The sequence below is a fragment of the Phycodurus eques genome, chromosome 18 (genome assembly GCF_024500275.1).
Source record: "Phycodurus eques isolate BA_2022a chromosome 18, UOR_Pequ_1.1, whole genome shotgun sequence".
Lineage (NCBI taxonomy): Eukaryota > Metazoa > Chordata > Actinopteri > Syngnathiformes > Syngnathidae > Phycodurus > Phycodurus eques.
Genome location: NC_084542.1, coordinates 17427037 through 17447389, shown reverse-complemented (window position 1 = coordinate 17447389; position 20353 = coordinate 17427037). Strand labels below are relative to the sequence as shown.

The 20353-nt window shown below is 45.1% G+C and overlaps 2 protein-coding genes across 4 annotated transcripts; one reads left to right on the top strand and one right to left on the bottom strand.

Moving 5' to 3' along the window:
* The first annotated feature begins 986 nt into the window (after nt 1-986).
* slc22a16 (solute carrier family 22 member 16) lies at nt 987-9248 on the top strand. Its single transcript, XM_061705134.1, has 8 exons — nt 987-1030; nt 1663-2139; nt 2280-2397; nt 2534-3098; nt 4089-4216; nt 5438-5547; nt 6522-6621; nt 6869-9248. Exons 1-8 carry the CDS (start codon nt 987-989, stop codon nt 7037-7039), a joined length of 1713 nt encoding a protein of 570 aa, XP_061561118.1. The 3' UTR covers nt 7040-9248.
* On the bottom strand, nt 5234-18867 carry rnf217 (ring finger protein 217). 3 transcript variants are annotated; one of them, XM_061703969.1, is made up of 8 exons: nt 17929-18866; nt 16184-16405; nt 15213-15377; nt 14461-14558; nt 13819-13922; nt 13357-13428; nt 12204-12313; nt 5234-7015 (listed from the first exon to the last, which is right to left on the bottom strand). In XM_061703969.1, the coding sequence occupies exons 1-7, from the start codon at nt 18742-18744 to the stop codon at nt 12246-12248; spliced, it is 1545 nt and encodes a 514-aa protein (XP_061559953.1). In that variant the 5' UTR covers nt 18745-18866; the 3' UTR covers nt 5234-7015; nt 12204-12245. The 3 variants fall into 3 exon arrangements, with proteins under 3 accessions (XP_061559953.1, XP_061559952.1, XP_061559951.1); XM_061703968.1 differs by lacking the exon at nt 5234-7015 and having other exon boundaries at nt 7283-12313; XM_061703967.1 differs by lacking the exons at nt 5234-7015; nt 12204-12313 and having other exon boundaries at nt 12340-13428; nt 17929-18867.
* Nucleotides 18868-20353: the final 1486 nt, after the last annotated feature.

The following is a 20353-nucleotide window of genomic DNA, read 5'->3' as shown; positions in this document are numbered from 1 at the left end:
AGAGCAGGCATGCATGCAACCCTATACAAACTTTGTTTAAAATGCCTTTTTTAAAACTTGATCGACTGTAAAATTCACAAATCCGCAAGAGTACAACAGCGTGTTCTGAAAAACGTTTTCAAATTCAAAGCGACTCCTGCTCATATTTCTTGATGGCTCGCTTTCCTTTGTTCCTGTTCCAGCGGACGGCAGGAGCGTCGGCGGCTGTGACGTCAGAGGCGAACGTTCCGGCCGGATCCAGTCGCGACGGTCGTGCGGTGAGTCAACTTTCGCTCAAACTGTCAATCATTAATCCGGGGCTCCCATTGGTCGCCTCGGGCAACAAGAGTGGTCATTTGATTAGGTACCGGCGCCTGTAACTGTCGGAAACTTATTTGTATCCCCTGAGCACCGGCGAGGTCGGGGAAATAAAGTCACCCGTTTATGTCAAGTGAGGCATTGAATTTTGGGGGGAAAGTGGGCGGCGACTCCCCCGGCAATTGCGGCGCGGCCCCCGTTTGACGACACGCTTCGAATATACGAAAATAAAGATGATTTGAAATCCTGTTCAAGATCGACAGTCGACGGCGATCGATTGAGGTGCGGCCTCCATTTTAGCAGAGGCCCACCCTTGAGCAAATACGTACTGATTGATTGTATATTATATCTCGATTAGGATTCTATATTACGAGCACGTGTGTTTTGAATGTTTTGTTGGCTTTTTCTAACAATTCCTCTGAAACTCGTTTGGGTTCTGACAGTCGCACGGGGCGGCCTGGCGTAGCCCGTGCGCCTTCTGTTGCCCACCCCCCGCGCCGGGACACGTGTCCAACAAGTCGCGGAGCCTCTGAGGCATCTTTTTGTGTGTGCGTGCGTGCGTGCGTGCGTGCGCATTTGCGCGTGTCGCGCACCCTCCTCCCACCCGGTCACCCTCGCCCGAGTCGACGTGGACCCACCCAGGCACGCACGCACCCACCCACGCACCCGCAGCGAGCACGCTTCCCAAAATGTCGGTCGAGAGGATATTTGACGAGCTGGGACATTTCAAGAGGTACGCAAACTTCATGTGATCGTTTTGCTTCTTTGGGAACGGGACGCCGTCGCCGGATCGAGCAAACATTTCACGGCAGTCGACAGTCTGACGTAATCCGGCACGACGATAACTGTCTTCATAATACACGTGGGTCATAATGGTCCAAATATTAGGAACACCTCGGTGTATTGCAGTTCCACATTTCCAAAGGTTTTGTTCAATAATGCGCGCATCGCTTATCCAGACGTGCTCACCGGGGAATTCTGTTTCTTCACTTCATGAATTGAACGCCTCATCAGCCGTTGGCCTTCTTTCGCAAACAGCAAAACCGCCTTTTTCTATTATTTTTTTGGCTCCACGCTCTCTCCGCTGACCGTAAAAGAACTTCTAACTTAACAAAACGCATTCACCAGCCACAATATTAGGTACACCCAAACCACATGTTCAAATGCCATATTGGTGTGATATAAATACATTGCAGATGTTCTAGTAGGCTTTTCCTGACATTTAGTTTGCTTCCTCGCAGAAGCCCGAAGGTGTTTGACAATAGCAGAAAATGGGTGGGGGGGGGTAATGTATGGCAGGTTGACTTGGTGCCCTCCGTTCCGCGCCGTCCAGTGTGCAAGGAGCTTTCGTTTCTGGTCTTTCAGGTTTCAGGCATGCGTGTACTTTGCGGCCGTCTTCCAGGCCACGGCCTGCGGGATCCACTACCTGGCTTCCGTCTTCCTGGTGGAGACGCCCGCCTTCGTCTGCGGCGCTCCCGCCAACGTCACGGACGTGTTGTTCGGCAACCTGACCGGGACCAGCGTGGAGGACTTTCTGCCCCTCTTCAGAGCAGAAACGGGCCCCCTGGTGGTCAGGACCCCCGGCGGGGAGCAGTGGGAGCTGAGCCGCTGCCGGCGGGCGCTGCGGATTCGTCCCGGAGACTTCGCGTACGCCTTTGACGGAAATAAATCGGCGGAAGCGTGCGTCGGGGGCTTTGTTTACGATCGCAGCGAAGTGTACCAGAGCATCGTGACCGACTGGGACCTGGTGTGCGACCGAGCCTGGCTGGCGAAGCTGTGCCAGCCCACCTTCATGTTGGGGGTGCTGGCGGGGGCGCTTGTGTTTGGGGACGTGGCTGACAGGTAAGTGGAATCCAAACCCCAAACCCCAAACCCCAAACTCCACTTCCCTAACCCGTCTAATTCACCTTCATGCTTCGACCTAGCCCCTAATCCCCGATTCCCGATCCCGAACATTCTTTTCTTCTCGTTTGCCCCTTCAGGGTTGGCAGAGTGAAGATCCTCATGTTCACCAGCCTCTGCCAATTTGGGATCGGCGTGTGTGTTGCCTTCTCCGCCAACTACTACTACTTCGTGGCCTTCCGCTTCCTCCTGGCCATGGTGAGTTCATCGCGTGCGCGCGTAATCAGACGGCTCGCCGTCCGGCAAAAGTCTCCCCCGCCGCTCAGCTGTTGTTTTTCACGCGCTGATAGCGTTTTAGTTTTTCTCGTCATCGAGCGCCTCGTTCTCCTCCCAGGCATCCAGCGGCTATCTGGTGGTGGTTTTCGTGTACGTGACGGAGTTCACGGGCATCGAGGTGCGCACGTGGACCTCCATGCACGTGCACGCCGCCTTCGCCGTGGGCGTCATGGTGGTGGCGCTGACCGGCTACCTGGTGCGCGTGTGGTGGATCTACCAGATCGTCCTGTCGCTGTGCACCTCGCCCTTCTTGCTCTTCTGCTGGAAGTTCCCCGAGACGCCCTTCTACCTCATCGCCAAGGGCAAGCACGAGGAGGCGCAGGCCCTGCTGGACGCCATGGCCCGCGTCAACGGTTCGGAGCGCCGCCCGAAGGTGGAGGAGCTGCTGGAGTCGGAGGAGCAGAACGGCGCGGAGCTGCCGGAGAAGGAGGAGCGCGAGGAGGCGGTCGGCAAGGCGCCGGAGAGGAAGCTGTCCATCCTGGACTTGTTCGGCAGCTGGCGGATGGCGGGGCGCACGTGCACCGTGTGGGCCATCTGGTTCGTCGGCAGCCTGGGCTACTACGTCTTCTCGCTGGGCTCCGTCAACCTGGGGGGCAACCAGTACGTCAACCTCTTCCTGGTCGGTAAGGAACGCGTCGCCGTGAGGTCTTTCCTCTCGTGGAGACCTTCCCAAACCTTGGCGAAAATATCCGGGCAAACCGCCCGAAAAAAGCTCATCAAAAGTACAAAAAGTATTCAGCGCGCTTCGCTTTCACCACATTTTCTTGTCGAAGCCTTTTCCCTCCAAAGTCTACACGCAAGATGGCAACACATTTTTGCTCGTTCATCATTTCTTTGGCTCAATACTATCATAATAAGTGATAGATATATCATGAAATAAAAATGACAGAGAGTTTTGAGAATAAAACCAAAATATGTTTGACTATATTTTCTATAGGATTAATATAATATAATATAATATATTATTATATTCGTCTTTTTGATTGATTATGTTTTAACATCCATAGAAGATTTATAAATATAGGTTTGAATGTTCGTAAAGTATTCATTTCAAACTCATTATTAATATGATATATCCAGTAAGTTCAAAATACACGATTATTTTTTATATATATGTTATATGTATGTATGTATTTTAATGTTATATTATTGAAATATTAAAATAAATCTAGACTCAATCAAATAACTGATGAGTTAATATTACAGAAAATGTATGATACTTTATATCAGATAAATAAAAGTAAAATATGAATTTATTTGTATTTTAATAACAGGTGATTTATTTGTGCAAAGCTAAAGGAAGTTTGAAATCCATACTGTCATCATTTCACGTAAAAAGTCAGACCAACGGCAGCCGCATGTCATGCGATGTCATGCTTCCGCTTCCGCTTCCGCTTCCGCTTCCGCGTGTCGTTTTGTGCTGCTTTGTTCGAAATGCTCGAATTGAATTGCGCTCGCGTCTTGCGCTGATCTTCCCATCGGCCTCGAAGTCGTGACCGCGCCCGTTGGAAAGGTCAGCCCGGTTATTTGGGTGCGCCGGATCGCGTGTCACGCCGTCGCCGTGTCTCAGGAAGCGCTGACTCGGGCCGTGCGCCGCGATTGGCTGCTTGCAGGTGCGGTGGAGCTTCCCTCTTATCTGGTCGGCTGCTTCGCCATGGACCGCATCGGGCGCAAGAAGACGTGCGCCCCGGCCCTGCTGCTGGCGGGGGTCGCCTGCGCGCTCATCATAGTGGTCCCCGCCGTACGTACCCACCGTGTGTGCACGCGTGCGTGTGTTACTTGACGCGGTCGGGCCGCGGCTGACTCGCCAAATCAAAGTCCATCTTGGGAGACGGAGCCGGTTACCACGGCAACAGGCCGACTCGCAGGATCGCGTCGTTCCGCCGGTAACGCGATACGACGCGCCTGCCGGCCGTGGCGCGGGCCCAGCGTGAAATAAAAGATGCGGCTGTAAAAAGAAATCCTCTCGGAAGAGGCTCGGGTCTCACTGGCCTATTTTTAGCCGCCGGGTGTCGCTGTCCGTCTCTGCGGCGCCCGTGACCCGTTTCGTGCCACTCCCACTTAAAGTTGACCGTCAAACTGTCAGCTTCATGCTAACACAACCAGAAACGCCAGCAACGGGCTAACCCTTTTCAGCAAAGGATATTTGAACGCAAACTGTGCGGCAACACACGGAGACAAACAATAGGCCGACACTCACAGCCATATAGTCTTTATCCTCTGTGAAGAACGACAAATATTATTGCTGTTTACAGAGGAGTGAACCGAGCATCTCCGCGGACGTTATGTTCATATGGCTGTATTATACTGCCCCCAGGTGGCCAAGGCACGCACACCAGAAGGAGCAGCACAATGTAAATTGAATTGTGGCAAAAACTCAATAATTCTTTATCTTCTGTTTCATTATGTCATTTTTTTTTAATGAAGTACACGGTTTAAAGTGCTATTTGTTATATTTATAAAAGTTACATAATTGTTGTTGGATTTCTTTTTTAGGGGGGGGGGGGTGGCTGGAATTACGAGCATGGAATTAAACACCGCTATAATTCGACAAAATACATTTGTATAATACACATCAAAAATTTTTGGGGGATGAAATAGTTTTTGAGGGTATAGATTACAAACAACTTTTGCGAGGGATGAAACATAAAATGTGCCACTTTTTGGGGATAAAAATAACAAACATGACATGTTTTTAGATAACAATAACAAAATAAGCATTTTTTTTTAAAAGAAATATTTGGATGACAAGAACCCCCCCCCCCCCCAAAAAAAAATACAAATAAAATAAAGGTTGAACTATAAACCTATAAAAACAAACCAAATACAAACCCCACCGTGTTTGCTTTTCATCGGGCCGTGACTTCAGGTTAATGATAAGAGCTATAAATTGTATTGATTGATGGATTGATCGGATGTTTTCAGTGATGATTTGTTTGTTCGCGCAAAACTGCGTTCGCAGGACATCGAGGCGCTGGCCATCGCTCTGAGCATGATCGGAAAGTTCGCCGTCGCCATCGCCTTCGGTCTCATCTATTTGTACACTTGCGAGCTTTACCCGACCATCATCAGGTAAACGCCGCCTTCGCATTCAGTCCTCATTGCCAGCGGTGGGAAGCAACGTCGCGTACTTAAGCACGTGTATTTGTACGTTGCTCATAAATAAATCATAACCGTATGCATCTGAATATATCGCTGTATGACTGTGCGGGCAACATCAAACCGACACCGGGTCAGCCTGCCGTTTATGGGAGCAGGCTAGCGGCGGGGCGGTGCCCCTGCGCCCTCTATCGGCCGGCTAGCGAGCGCTACGAACATCAGCTCGCAACATGTAACTTGAGTTTTTCTCTCTCTACTCGGTACGAGTACAAAGTTAATACAAGTCGGAAACTATTTTCTGTGACGAGAAGAGTCGAAGGGGGGAAAGATTTTGGCGCCCTAGACCGGAAGGACTTTTGTACTTAGCTACATTTCAGTCTGAATTTTTTTGACTTCAACTTAAGAATCAGTACTTGCCAGTATGTTTTATTTTTTACACGAGTACGTGTTCTTCTACTTTATGGGACACCGTGTAGGAATGACTCCCATCTAGCGGTGACACTGTGCATTGCATCCAAATGAACTGCACCCGAGACCCTCGGTTTTTCAAACGGTAGCCGTCGTAGAACACAAAAACCTCGAAGAACAACAACAACAACACTGTCGAACAAACGGCAATGTGAAAAGTTAGCTTCCCGCTAATTTTGGCAGTGTTGAATTAAGCAACAACAACAACACTGTCGAACAAACGGCAATGTGAAAAGTTAGCTTCCCGCTAATTTTGGCAGTGTTGAATTAAGCGGAACGCGTGCTACTTCGGTTTCAGGGTGGCAGACTGTCACGGCGCTCCCCTCCCGGCTCGCCACTGTCAAATTCCGAGAACGTATTAGGTGATGAGCGGAGGTCACAGCAAAGCGACGCTAGGCCACGTATCGACGCAGACATGTGCAGGAGCGAAAATGTCGTTGGTTGGCGAGCCGCGTCCCCTGACGGGCGTTTCCCCGCAGGTCTCTGGCGGTGGGCAGCGGCAGCATGATGTGCCGCGTCGGCAGCGCGGTGGCGCCGTTCTGCGTGTACCTGGCCGACGTCTGGATCTACCTGCCTCAGGCATTTATTCCCCGACTTTTCCATGTTTATCATCACTTTACTCCCAATATTTTTTGATTGGAATGTTTCGATTTGTTTTCACATCTTCTGTTGTTTTTCATTTAAGAACGTATTCCCATAACAGTTTTGAGTTTATTCTCACAATTCTGACCTTATTTTCTATAATTGTAACACGCTACTTTCATATTTGAGTGTATGAGCGCGGGCCTCAACAAATCTCTGCGGTCCTTCGCAAATGTGTCGTCAGCTCATCGTGGGCGTCCTGGCTTTCGTCATCGGCATCCTGACCCTGATGCTGCCCGAGACGCTGGGCAGGCCGCTGACCTCCACCCTGGAGGAGGCCGAGGCTCTGGGACGAAGCCCCGCCGAGAAGAGGAAAAGTGCGGCGGACGGGCTGGAGATGAGCCGGCGCGTGTGAGGGGGCAAAAAACAAAAAAATCATCTCATACGCACGGAAAGCACACTTTCAGTGACACGTTTGTTGTTGACGTTTGGTGACCGAAAATCACGGGACACGACATTAGGTACGAGCTCGCGCAATAGAATTTGACTACAAAAACAAACAAACATAAGCAGACCATTTTCATTTCAATTTAGCTGGACGTCATTGTAATGGAAGATGAAACTTCAAATGAAAATAAGACTGTTTCATGGGTCAAAATTGAACCAAGTGTGTGTTTACTGCTTTATTGTTAGGGGCTGACGGTCGCAGCTGCAAGAAACCAACAGCAATCCAAAAGAAAACCCATAAATACAGATCAAAAGCAACAATAAGCACAAGTGTAACTTCATCGTACATACGATGTTCCTCACATATGCGCGCAAATCCACGTTGACGTGGATCATTTCGGAACAAATTTGCAGATTTTGCGCTCGGGCCGAAGCCCGTCCTAATTTAAAAGGAGTGCTTCGGTGCCGCCGAGATGGAAGTTTCTGTCACGTGAGCCAAAGCCCTGTCCGATAGAAAAGTAGTACTTTGCCACCGCCCTGTGGCTGTTATAGGCAATTGCAAGCACTTACCAGCAGATTTTCACCGTTTGTGACATCCATCCTCATTTTGTAGGAAATTAATACAAATATGAAGAATTCATAGAGAGCAGCAGCCTATGACCCCTCCACCTCTGAAAGGCAGCTTCTATGTTCACTCTTGTTTTTTTTTCTCAGGATTTCTCCAATTCCTTTTTATTTTTTCTTATTACTGTCAGGTCATACCGAGTTCAAACAAAGACAGCAGAAGGAGCGGCACAATGTCCATTGAATTGAAGCAAAAACTGTTGAATTTCTCTACGTTCTATTTCATTATGTCATGACTGTAGGCTTTCATAAAGTACAATACGAGCGAGTGCTATTTTCCTTATTAAAAACATTTCGGGTGTAACAGATTAATGGCATTTCCCTTCATTTCGACGGTTGAAGACGATTTGAGGATGTGGCGACGGAACCAATTCAACGTGTAAGTCGAGGCAGCAGTGTGGCGTCTTGACTGCGATTTGTCAAATCCAGTTTGGGGCGCCGCTGTATTTAGACCATGTCGTGCTTTCCATTGCGGACGTGTAAAACGTTTGGACCAAAGCACGGGAATCGACCCGAGAGACGATTATTCACATTTAACATCAACTGTATTGAGTTTTGCCTTGCGTGGCTGTTAATATTTGGAGACTTATCACATAAATATGACGGCCAACATCACGAAGGGGGATTTACATTGAGGGTGACTGAATTTTTATTGTCACACAATGAATACATGAAGGATTGTTTTGAATGAATGTTTTACACTCAAGTCGGTTCTTGTCGGAGTCCCGCAGACCAATGTAACGTTTATGGGCCACTTCCGTGCACCGCTGGAGCCAAAAGTGGAAAAGCTGTGAAGCACGTGCACCACCGCGGGGACTCTTCTTCTTCTTCTTCAGCCACATTTTGAACAAAACCCATAAATATGAAGCAAATAGGGATTGGAAGACCTTTGTTGTCGTGCGACACGAATAGAATCATCCGTCGAGTCGAAAGGAAGCCGGCGTGCAGCTCGTGTCGAGGGTGCAAAAGCGCAAGCCGGGAAAACCAATTTGGGATGCCGCGCCGGCACGATTTCCGCTCGCGTGCAGGATTCACATTTCGAAATGACAGACCTCGACCCGACTTCCGGCTAAACAAGTCCAAACATTTGTGACATTTGAGTAAATACAAGAGCATCATTCTGCTTCTTGCTGTTTCCAGACGGCGCAAAAGCATTTGCGGACGATTCGAGCTCGCTAATGTCGCTCAAATACAAGAAAAAAAAAAACCCCAAAAAACAATTACAACCAGAAGTATGAGCATAAAATACATTTGGATTATTACAATTTGAAACCCTAACCCCATTTTGAAACCCTAACCCCATTTCGAAACACTTCTTTGAAACTTGAACCCCGTTTTAAAACCCTACTTTGAAACTGTAACCCCGTTTTGAAACCCCATTTTGAAATCCTACTTTGACAACCTAACCATGTTTTAAAACCCTACTTTGAAACCCTAACCCCATTTTGAAACCCTGACTGAGGTTTGAAACACTCCTTTGAAACTTTAACCCTGTTTTGAAACCCTACTTTGAAACCCTAATCCCATTTTAAAACCGTACTTTGAAACTCTAATCCGTTTTGAAAGCCTACTTTGAAACCCTAACCGCGTTTTTAAAACCCTCCTTTGAAACGGTAACCCCGTTTTGAAACCCTCGCCCCATTTCGAAATCCTACTTTGACACCCTAACCATGTTTTAAAACCCTACTGTGAAACCCTAACCCTAATGTGAAACACTACTTTTGAAATGTATGAAATGAAATTCCATACTTTGCACACTTGCGCAGGAACCCTGTGACCACCGGGGTGACTTTATTCTTCGTCGTCATCCGCATTTCCAACAAAAGCCACAATTATGAAGCAAATATGGAGTCGAAGAGATTTGTCGGAGTACAACATGAATAATATAATAGCGCCGACGCCACGGCGGCTTCTTTGGATGATACTTTGCATCGGTGGATACGAGACACATTTGAAAGACGACGACGACAACAAAGAAAGAACCAAAAACAAACATGGCCAGTGGGAAGCGAACGTCCCCGGCAAGTCAAACGTGATTGGCCAGAAACACTCACATGACATTTGGCCTTGTTCATAGGAGACAACATTTGAATACCATGACGACAAAATTGGAATTACAAGCAGTCGAACCTGATGTACGGTCAAAGTACACGTTTTTTTTTGTATTTCTTTTTTTTTTTTTTTTTACGAGAATAAAGTTGGAATGTTATGAGTATAAATGGAAAGAAAGAAATAAACCCACTAAAATTCAAAACGACATGACTTCTTGTAACATTGAGACTTTTTGCAATAAAACGAAAACATTTCATTGTCAATAGACTTTCTCCTCGTGTAACTTTCCAATCTGATGTGCACTTTTCTTTTCTGAGAATATTGCACAACTTTTTTTTCCCTGTAACATTACGACCTTTCTTGCAACATTTTGATCTTTTCCTGGTAACACGAAAATGTTTTTTCTTGCAACCTTTTCTTTTTGTCTTATAATATTAAGACCTTTTTCTCGCAACATTACAACTTATTTGTCATCGCATCAAACCCCCCCCCCAACACTGTTTTTTTTCTTTTTGTCTTACGATATTTTTTTTCTGGTACCATTCTGACATTTTGTCATTTTTTTCCCCACTCCAAATTTTCTTGTAATATTAGTTCTTGTATCGCATTGGAATTTCTTTTCTTGTGACCTTTTCTTTTTTTCTGACAATATTACGATGCTTTTCAAGTAAGATTATGCCATATTTTCTCTCTGGCATCGCAACTTTTTCTCAGAACATCACCATTTTTTTTTTTTCATAACACAATGTCTTTTCTCGTAACATTCCAACTTGTTTCGTGTAAAGTTTGAAGGCCAATTTAGTTTTCTCGATCTTTATTATTCCTTCACTTGCACCGAGGGCAAAGCAGACGACGAGGTGCGTTTTGTGCGCGTCGTTCCTGACGACGTAACTTCTCACCGAGCGCTCCCGTATTTCTAAATATAACTTGGTCGGTTGGCAGCGGACACGCGAGCGGTGTTTTGGCGGCAATGCGCCCGGGCGAGGATCAACGCGGCACCGCCGGCGGCACAATGTTTTGGCAGAAGGGTGAGAAATGCGGCACAAGGTCACGAGGGACAATCGGGAATCTTCGGAATTCGCCGAACAAAACTGCGGCCGACGGTCTCGATCCTGCCGCTAATTTCGTTTTGGCACAATCCGAGCAGCCGACAACGCGGCAAGGAGGGAGGCCAGCTGACCTCCGAGTTGAAGTCCGCCTGGAATTTGCCCTAAACGGTTGCGTCAAAACAAAATGGCCGACTGAAAGGTTTTGGTGTGTTTTGCTCTGCTCGACATGTCCGCCCAATTTTGTGTTGATCAATGAAGCTAGTGCTGGGAACCGATTTATTATTGTTTTGGTTTTTTTGAAGTTTCCAGGGACGCCACTGAGTGCGTTTTTTGCGCTTTTGCGTTCTGGAGCCCTAAAATACAGCGGTGCCTTGAGCTCAGAGTTGAACTCATTCCGTTCCTCTCTCGTATTTTACATTATAGAACCATACAGTGATGACATAATTACCTATCATGTAAAGAATAAAACCGTTTTGCCACATTCTTTGCTTCAATTCAATGCACATTGTGCTGCTCCTTCTGGCGTGCGCCCCCCAGCCACCTGGGGGCAGTATAATACAGACATACGACGACACATGTAGCTGCTATCGTAGTCGTTTTTAGAGAACATAATCAACTGTATTGTTATACAGAACGATTTGTCTACATGTGTTGGTCCAGCGTTCGTGTTTGCTTAAAGGGTTGTAACACGCGACACTGGCGCCACTCGTCAGCCCGCCTTTGGCATTTCTCATTGTCGGTTAGCATGAAGCTAAACCGACTGGTTAGCAGAAGTCGTTTGGTTGTGTACAATTCTCTTTGTTTGGTGTTTAGTTTGACAGCAACCTTCAGCTTCAAGCCTCCTTTTTGAAGAATTGTTCACCATTTGCCCAACGACAGCTCGCATCTCGAAAAACCCAAGGCAGCACTGGAGACACATTTTTACCGAAATATACGCAATTACACCCTTGGCAAAATCCAAAAAGACGATTCGGTTTGTGGAAAGGAAAAGAATTCACGCGACGCACAGGCCTGAAAACAACGGCGACACAGCAATGATTTGCTGTATTAATAACTTGGCCGGGACAATTCTTATTTCCAGTAGCAGCTGCAGGGACAACATGTTTCCAAATTCCCAGCTTTTTTTGTGTGCCATAAATGCGACACAGTCCCCGCTTTTCTGCGATGTCCCGCGTTCGACCCGCTTACCGCCGACCTGCTCCCGACGGCGGCCGATCGACCGTCGCGCGTGCGGGCGGGCGTAAACGACGCGTGCTCCGCCCCCTCGCTCACGCGTGCGTTTGGAAGGCGAATCCCACGCGGGAGCGCCGAGGCCGTGCGTGCGGGGCGGCAGGTAAAAGTGCAAAAACTGTCTGCAAAAAGGACGAGACCGGACGAGGGTGAGGACGGCGACGGTCCGCGTCTTACGTGCTCCCTGAGGAGGTTTCACTTCCTGTTCCTGCGCAGGCGTCAAAAGCGCAGAGAGCGCTGCTTCTTCCTCTTTTTGCACACGTGGTAAAAGGGAAAACCGATCAAACCTGCACACAAACACACGGTTGGCGTGTGAGCGTGACAAGCTACTAGTGGAGCACCGTGAAAATAACACAAGGCAATAGTACGTGCCCGTAAAGGTGCAAAAGAGGGTTAGGGCCACACGGAACATACTAAACCACAAGACCAGTGCTCCGGACGGCACTCATTAGGCCACGCCCCTTAAAGGCAGGAGAAAAAAACTTTGAGACAAAAAGTTAAAATACTTAGAAGAATAAATTCATATTTTTGAGGATTGTATATTTCAGATAAATATTGAGATGAGAGGTGTAATATTGCAAGAATGAGTGGGAAAAAATGCATTTGCAGATACTTTCCATATTTTCAAGATTAAAGTTGTGACATGATGAAAACAAGTACTATATGTTTAGATCAGTTGCAAGATTTACAAAATTAAAAACACATTCATGATACTTTTTGTTGTTGTATAGTTTAAAAATGAAAGTTGAGATTTTATGACCAAAAATTACGAGTTTTTTAGCTTAGTTGTAATATTTACAATAAATAAATACATATCCAAGCTCAATGTCACAATATTAGCAGAATGAATTTGTATATTTTGGAGACAGAAACATTTGGATCTTTTTCGATTGTACAAAGTTGTTAGTTGTACAAAGCTCAATTCCAGTGAAGTTGGAACGTTGTGATTTGCAAATCACTGCATTCTCTTTTTATTTATGATGAACTCAACGTCCCAACGTCATTGGAATTGGGCTTGTCAAATTATGAGAACAAAGTCATACCATTTCCCTCCCCCAAAAAATCTGACAGTATTTACAAGATTAATGGCATATAATTGATTATTATTATTATTATTATTATTTTTTTTTTTTTAAATCAAAGTAGCAATATTACTAGGATAAAGATGTATATTTCTCAGATAAAAAGTTGCATATTTCCAAGAGAAAGTTGTAATATTCCCAGAATAAAGTGGTATATTTTTGGGATAAAAAGTCATATTTAGAAAATTTGGCTTCCAGGATATTAAGCGAATGGACTTTCCAGTGTGGCCCCGATCGCAACTCGTTACCTATGACCAGCGCCACGGCGCCGAAGACCAGCACCAGCAACACGACCACCGGCGCCAACAGCACCTTCAAACCTGACATCAAACACAACAAACAACAAACATTTAAGAACACAAAATATACTCAAGTCAATCGGGAACCACTGCTGCCGCCGAAAGCTCATTTCTCCAGTAAACACGACTTTCTTCGCAAAAATGATGACATTATTTGGTACTATTGCAACTTCCACCCCCGCCCCCCGTACCATCCCGACCTTTTTTTTCTCCTGATATTATTTGTACTCTCGTATATTTACAATCTTTTTTCTCGTAACACTACAACTTACTTGCTGTAATGTGTATTACAAGCTAAAGAGTTCGTCTTTGTGCGACTGACAATTCAAATTCCAAATTGCACGACCTCGACGCCGAGGTTCAACTCGTTCGCAAAGATATTAACGCACACATAAACACACACAAACTGACCGCAGATGGAACCTCTGATAAAGCGTCGCAGATGCGGCTTATCTGGCAGATATCGATATTTGCAGCCAAACACGCTGAGGTTGGACGTGTGATCCCCGAAATACCTGACATTAGGGAAAGAAATTGTCACAATAACGAAACAGACATTACAAAGTCCACAAAAATCTTTTACCGGCAATTTTACATTTAAAAAGATGACTTTCAGTAATTCAATAATAAATAGCATTGTCATTTTGTTTAATTCTTTATTTTAAAATGTTATTTTTCATATTTTTTTTTAAAAGAGGTTACCAGAGCTTTAATTTGAACATTTCAAATGTTGTTTTCATTATCATATTAATTTAATAATAAATGATATTCTGGCAGTATTTAAGTAAATAAAAAATATATATTTAAAAAAAAAAAAACATTGATCCAATTGAATTAAATTAAATTAATTTTGTAAACATTTTCTGTTTTTAAATGAATGTTACCAGAAAATAATAATAATAAAAAAAGAATATATATACATACACACACACACTCATATATATATATATATATTATTATTTGTAATTAACGTAATTCCACAATAAATAATATTAACAGTGAATTGAATGAGCTATTTCTTGAAAAATATGTTTGAATTGAATGATATGTTACCTGAGTTGACGGTATCGCTGGCCACAGCGGTAACAGAAGTTGGTGTTACACTGCGTGCACACCATGTGATCGCATCCCTCTGTGCGCTGAATGTGGATCTACACGCACACACGACGACAGCTGTCAATCAGCAAACTCCAAAGCATCCACGAACCGAACCGGCCTGGCCGCTACGCGCTGTGACGCGTGCATTAAGCTCAGCTAAGTGCATCCCGACGTCAGCTTGCTGGATTTTGCAGCCGAACGAACAAGAGAGCAGCTCAAGTTCACCTTGGGACCCGCGGCCGGCCAACACTTAGCGTTGCGCGCTTTCTTCTGCGAGCCTTCGCAACGCAGGCCAACGACAACAACGAAGACATCGACAGCCTTCTGCACATTAAGTTCCCGACAGATGACCGGTCATCGTTTCAACAGTTCGAATGCCACATTAATAGTAGACAAAAGATTTTTAAATGTTTTATATTATCGACTGCGGGTGTGTAGACTTTTTATATCCACCGCACGGCTGGATAATCGTCGTACGCTCTGGTTGTATGAGTTGCTGCAGTTGTTTGATGTTTTAGAATTACCGTGACATCTATGCTCATTTCTCTTAGCCGGCCAATGGCGTTTCACATTATAGGTTAGCACTAAGCTAGCTGACTTTTGTCCGACGAATCGATAAGGTTTGGTCGCACATTTTCATGATTGAATGTTGAATTGTCTTTTGTATAACGTGTCAGTTTATGTGTCGCTGGAAGGTTTTTGAGTACCTTGCACTTTGGGCACTTCTGCGCGTTGCGTTGCCCGCGCTCGATGACGCAGGCCCAGCTCCTCAGCTGCTTGTCGCCCTTGCGGTAGTCGCGGCACTTGATGCCCTGGTGCCAGGGCGTGTGGCACTTGAAGCACCACACAAACTGGCAGCTACCGCACTGGATCTGCGCGACAAGACAGCACTCAGCGTCGCATGTTCTGAACTCCCGCTTCCATGCCAGTGAGCGGAATAACGGCGAGTTGGATCAGAGCGTGTATGTTATTGCAAAAATGCATACAATTAAACTAGTTAGAGCAAAAGAGCCAAAATATTGTGTTTGCAAGTATTCAACCCTTCACTTATTTATTTTTGTATTTTTTTTTTTTTTGCTTTTTACAATTATTGTATGTAATAGCTGTGATCCGAAATGGATTACCATTAAAATCTCTTACATTTTTACAAATTGAGTTCTTTTGTCACATGAAAATGTACATTATGACAAAACCTGTTTGGGATTTTATTTGTTGGGAATTTATTTTTGGAAAAAAAATCAAAATAAATCAAATGTGCACAAGTCTCTGCAAGACTTATTCCACATTTTGTTACTGTATGCTATAGCTGTCATTTAAAATGTATTCAGTAAAAAATAAATCCCTTACAAGTTTGTACAGTTACACATAAGTAAAAACATGTTTTTTTTTTTTACAATAATTTATGTAAAATGACAAAAATATCATGTGCAGAAAAACTCCCCCCCCCCCCCCCCCATCTTTCTTCACCCAGATTTTGCTGTTTTACCTGTGACCCAACATTTATTACGTTCAAAGAAATCCCTTATAATTTTATATACAATAACGAACTTTCCACTCACTTATGAAACAAATAGATGAAATTAACTAGGTATTCACACTCATCCCTTTTCACTGTCTGCATTAAAATTCCCCCCATATTTGCTCACTATTATGAACTAAAATGATTTTTTGCGCGGACCTTGTACTTGTGCTCCGAGCGGCCGGGGCTGGAGCGGCCGACGGAGGTAAAGTGTCGGCATCGGGGGCAGGGCTTGGTGCTGGCGTCCAGCTGACTCAGCTCCAGGAAGTAGCGGTACCGGAGCGCGTCCTCGCCGGCCAGGCGCGAGACCACCGCGGCGCTCTCCAGCATGCCGCCGCACTCCGAGATGGGACAGCGGATGTGCGCCTTGGCCGCTTGGACCTGCCCAACGAAAAGCGGCTGCGATTTGTGTTCGGAGTTGAGAACTCAAATGCTCCAGCGCTCTGGATTTGATGCGATTATGCGTGGGAAGTAATCCTGAGAGGAAACGGTTATTAATTCACAACGTAACGCGATTAAGTCTTACGTAAACAGAAGGCCGAAAGGAGAAAAAGACACGCTCATCAGCCATAATATTAGGAACACTCGTTGAGATCCAATTCGAGAAATGCGCGTTTACACACACGATGCAGCGTTCCCTCCGGATGCATCGCGGCTCAAAGCACGTGGGAATACAGATACAAAAATTAGGCGTAGGCGAGTAGTTATCGCTAGCAGGTGCTCGTGAAGGATGCCGATAATAATCAAGGCAAAAAAAAAAATGTCATCTGACATCCAGCAAGTCCTCCTCACCAGTAGTTGGTGCCACACTCCGGCGGTTCGACACTGGCCAATCATCATGCGCGTCAGACAGAAGGAAAACAATTATCTGTCGTTGTCTTGATTGAAATTTTATGTATCAAAAGTACTAGTGCTATCTGTACTCGGTATCGGTGCGTAGTTAAGAGTGAAAACTGAAAAAATACGGTCTCGAGTATCCCTAAAGTCAACCCAATATTTTCATGTAAATACGCCGTGTCATTCTGAGAGCTCTTTGTAATAACTGTTCAAAAAAAAGATGAAGAAAGCATTCGAACTATTAAAATGCTGCATTTTTTCATTGAGCTCTGGTATTGCTCCCCAAGCCGCCACATAATTGGGTTACATTTTACATAAGCGGAAAGCGCATTCAGTCTTGATTATGCGTCAGACCCGCCGATGTGATGCCATGGCCTTTTGGGCACAACACCGGGGGGTGGGAGACATGGCAGCAAACTGGTTGGGCAGGTTAATGTGCGCTTCATGCGTTACGAACACACGTGTTGCCATGTGCACAGAGTGGAACTTTTGAGCAAATTTGCTTTGCGTCGCCATAAAACCACCGTTGGAAAGCTTTCAAAGGCGGCCGAGCGCAGGGCGGCTGAGGCTCAATTGGTAAGAGCCGTTCCCGCAGTAACCGAAGGGTCGACGGTTTGAATCCCAGCTCAGATCGTCCACCGCCGAAGTGTCTTTGGGCAAGACACCGAACCCAGACTTTCTCCCAGTGGGCCCGGCGGCGCCCGCCCGTTGGCGCACGAATGTGCGGGTGAACGAGCCAACGTGAGCGTCGGTCAAGTGCTTTGGGCACCGCGACGGTGTAGTTAAAGCGCCATAGAAGTGCAATCCATTTACCGTTACTCTTGAGTACTCGCCGATACCGCTACATTTGATACGTTCAATTTCAATTAACGCAATGAAGATAATTGTGAACTCTCTTTCTTTCTGACGCACATGATGATTTGCCGATGTGTCGAACCGCTGGAGGACTTCCCGAAGTCCAATTTTGTATCGGTTGCTGATATCGGCAGAGGCCGGTATGAGCCCGACACTGATACCTGGCATCGCTACTCACTTGTCCCTCGAGCTAACGCCCACTTGTCACCCACCTGGGAGCTGACGTAAAGTGTCAAACATTCGTCGCACACCAGCTTCCGGCAGCACGGCAAAGGTGCGATGGTTTTGTCCTCCAGGCACACCCGGCAGGGTTGCGCGTCGACGTCCGCAGCCGCCTGCCGCGACGAGCGCCGGATGAGGGATGCCTCGCGCAGCGGGTCCACTAGCTCGTCGACGGTGTGCAAAACGAGCCCCTCGCCCGAACCGGAAGTCGGGTCATTGTCCCGAAGCTCGGCTCCAACAGTATCGCGGTGGCGCTCGTTGGCGATGCAGTAGACGGCGCAATTCACGTGACCTTTGACACTCGTGCCACAACTTTCATGTTTAATGTCGGAAAGAGAAACTAGATCAAGTCCCCCAGCGACCTCGGCGGAGGGATGCTCGTTTTCAACCCCGGCGTGTCCCGGCTTCTCGCCCTGCATCCGAGCGTCCTGACTCGCGCAGTCTGAGGGAAACTTCGAAGCCAGCAAACTCGCCCTCAGGAACTCCATAATGTCCGCCCCCCTCCTCTCCCGCCCGCCACCGTTGCAGTTGTTATTGTCGTTGTCCTCCGCATCTTGTTCTTCCTCGATGACTCCTCCTTGTTGCTCTTCTTCTTCTACTATTGCTCCTTTTTCGCCTTCGTCTTGCGACAACTTCCTTCTGCTCACACGTCGGTCCAAATTTCGCAGCGACGCCTCCACTTTGCTAATTCCCAGCGGCGATTTCACCTTCTCTTCCGCTTCCAGAGGACCGATGAAAGAGGGCATTTTACAAGTACGAGATATGGCACTGCCGTCATCTTCCATCACCGGGCGGTCTTGACCCATTTCGAGCGCGCCGACACATTGTCGAAGCCTCTCAGGTGCCCGACTCACTGACAAAAACAACAACAATAAAAAAACAAAAGCGGCCGCCGGCACTTCCGGGTTGACGTCAGCACGCCGGACGTAAAGCGTACGCGCAGTTAAATAAAAATACGTAATGCGGTACTCCAAATGGCCTACCAGAGGGCGTGAAGTATTCACCTTTGTCGCTTGACAACTTGCATACTTTTTCAATATTTCTAATGTTCTTTTTAGTTACGTTTTTGTTTCATTAAAAATTTACGTTTTATTTAAAATAAAAGTATGTCTACGCTTCATAGATTTGGGGGTCTTTTTTCGCTGATTATCTGATCTGATATCCTTGTAGAAAAATTTTTTTTTTCTTAAAAGAAAATAACATTTCCAAGACTTTTAGTAGTGTTCATGTATGTACATTTAGAAATGAATTAATTCAATCATTTTTAATAAATTAAAATGTTACAAATATTTTATGTATATGCTATTTTTGAAATTTTGATGCTACCACATTAAAAATAATTTTTAAAACTACATTTGAAAACGTATTTATACGTTAAAATTACAATGTAATATTTTTCTTTCCATTTTTTAATAATAAATTCTATTTTTTATTTATAAAAATGTAAAAGTGCAAGTTTGTGAAAACAATATAAAAAAAATGTTTTTATTTAATAAAAAATGTCAATATATTACTTTTGGTAAATTAATAACACATTTAAACAATGTATTTATATACAGTACTGCATATATCCTATATACACACTATATATAGTTTATATATATATATATATATATATACAGTACAGTATACAATTAAAGCAATTTTGAGTGGTTTCTGATGCATTGTTAAAAGAATGAGTTACTTTTGCTGGTCAGCCTCTTGAACTCTGAAGAAGGCGCTCTTAAAAGAGGTTAAAGGCCACACAGCTTTGCTGAAAATGCCGACAATGTTTAAAAGCCTCCACAAAATGAGGAGTAAAAGTGGCAAAGTGCACCTCTCCGTACAAAAATAGGCCACAAGTGGTGGATAATTTGGCCAATGAAAACATGCTTTAGTCGTAAACTTGAGGATTTAAAAGTATTCTAATGCAGCTATTAAGATTTGAAAGCACTGCTCAATTCTATCTTTGATGCTATCACTTCAAAGGCGCACCGGTTTTGCCCCTCTTTAAATCTGATCAATTAAATATCACTTCTAATATTCATTTGTAAAATATATTCTATATACAGAATGTTATTTCTTATTTGACAGTTTGATTGCAACATTTTGGACAGGTTTAATTGTCTTTATATGGCATATCATCATGTTTTAGTCTCAATCTGCCTAGTGTATGGAGCTATTTTATTACCCAAGGAGTACCACCAGGTTCTGTTCTCGGTACTCAGCACTTGTTAGCACTTTTCCATAATAACACAAAAAAACTGATTGGTTTTTGTCTCCTTAAATTTGGCAGTTTGGGTTGTTTTGAAATAGTTTTCAATGTCATACACTGTATTTTTTAATTTGAAAAGGAATAATTTGCAATACTTCATTATAAACAAGGTATTGACATATTGTTTTTTCAGTAAAAGTCCATCCATTTTCCGTACCGCT

What these genes read in the sequence shown, in the direction of transcription:
- slc22a16 (XM_061705134.1), top strand. Translation starts at nt 987, where the DNA reads ATGTCGGTCGAGAGGATATTTGACGAGCTGGGACATTTCAAGAG. An exon ending in GAGCTGGGACATTTCAAGAG is followed by an intron (nt 1,031 to 1,662) that starts GTACGCAAACTT and finishes CTGGTCTTTCAG; the next exon opens with GTTTCAGGCATGCGTGTACT. An exon ending in CGTCAACCTCTTCCTGGTCG is followed by an intron (nt 3,099 to 4,088) that starts GTAAGGAACGCG and finishes GGCTGCTTGCAG; the next exon opens with GTGCGGTGGAGCTTCCCTCT.
- rnf217 (XM_061703967.1), bottom strand. Translation starts at nt 18,744, where the DNA reads ATGGGTCAAGACCGCCCGGTGATGGAAGATGACGGCAGTGCCATATCT. An exon ending in CACTTTACGTCAGCTCCCAG is followed by an intron (nt 16,406 to 17,928) that starts GTGGGTGACAAG and finishes TTCGTTGGGCAG; the next exon opens with GTCCAAGCGGCCAAGGCGCA. An exon ending in CAGCGATACCGTCAACTCAG is followed by an intron (nt 13,923 to 14,460) that starts GTAACATATCAT and finishes CCCTAATGTCAG; the next exon opens with GTATTTCGGGGATCACACGT.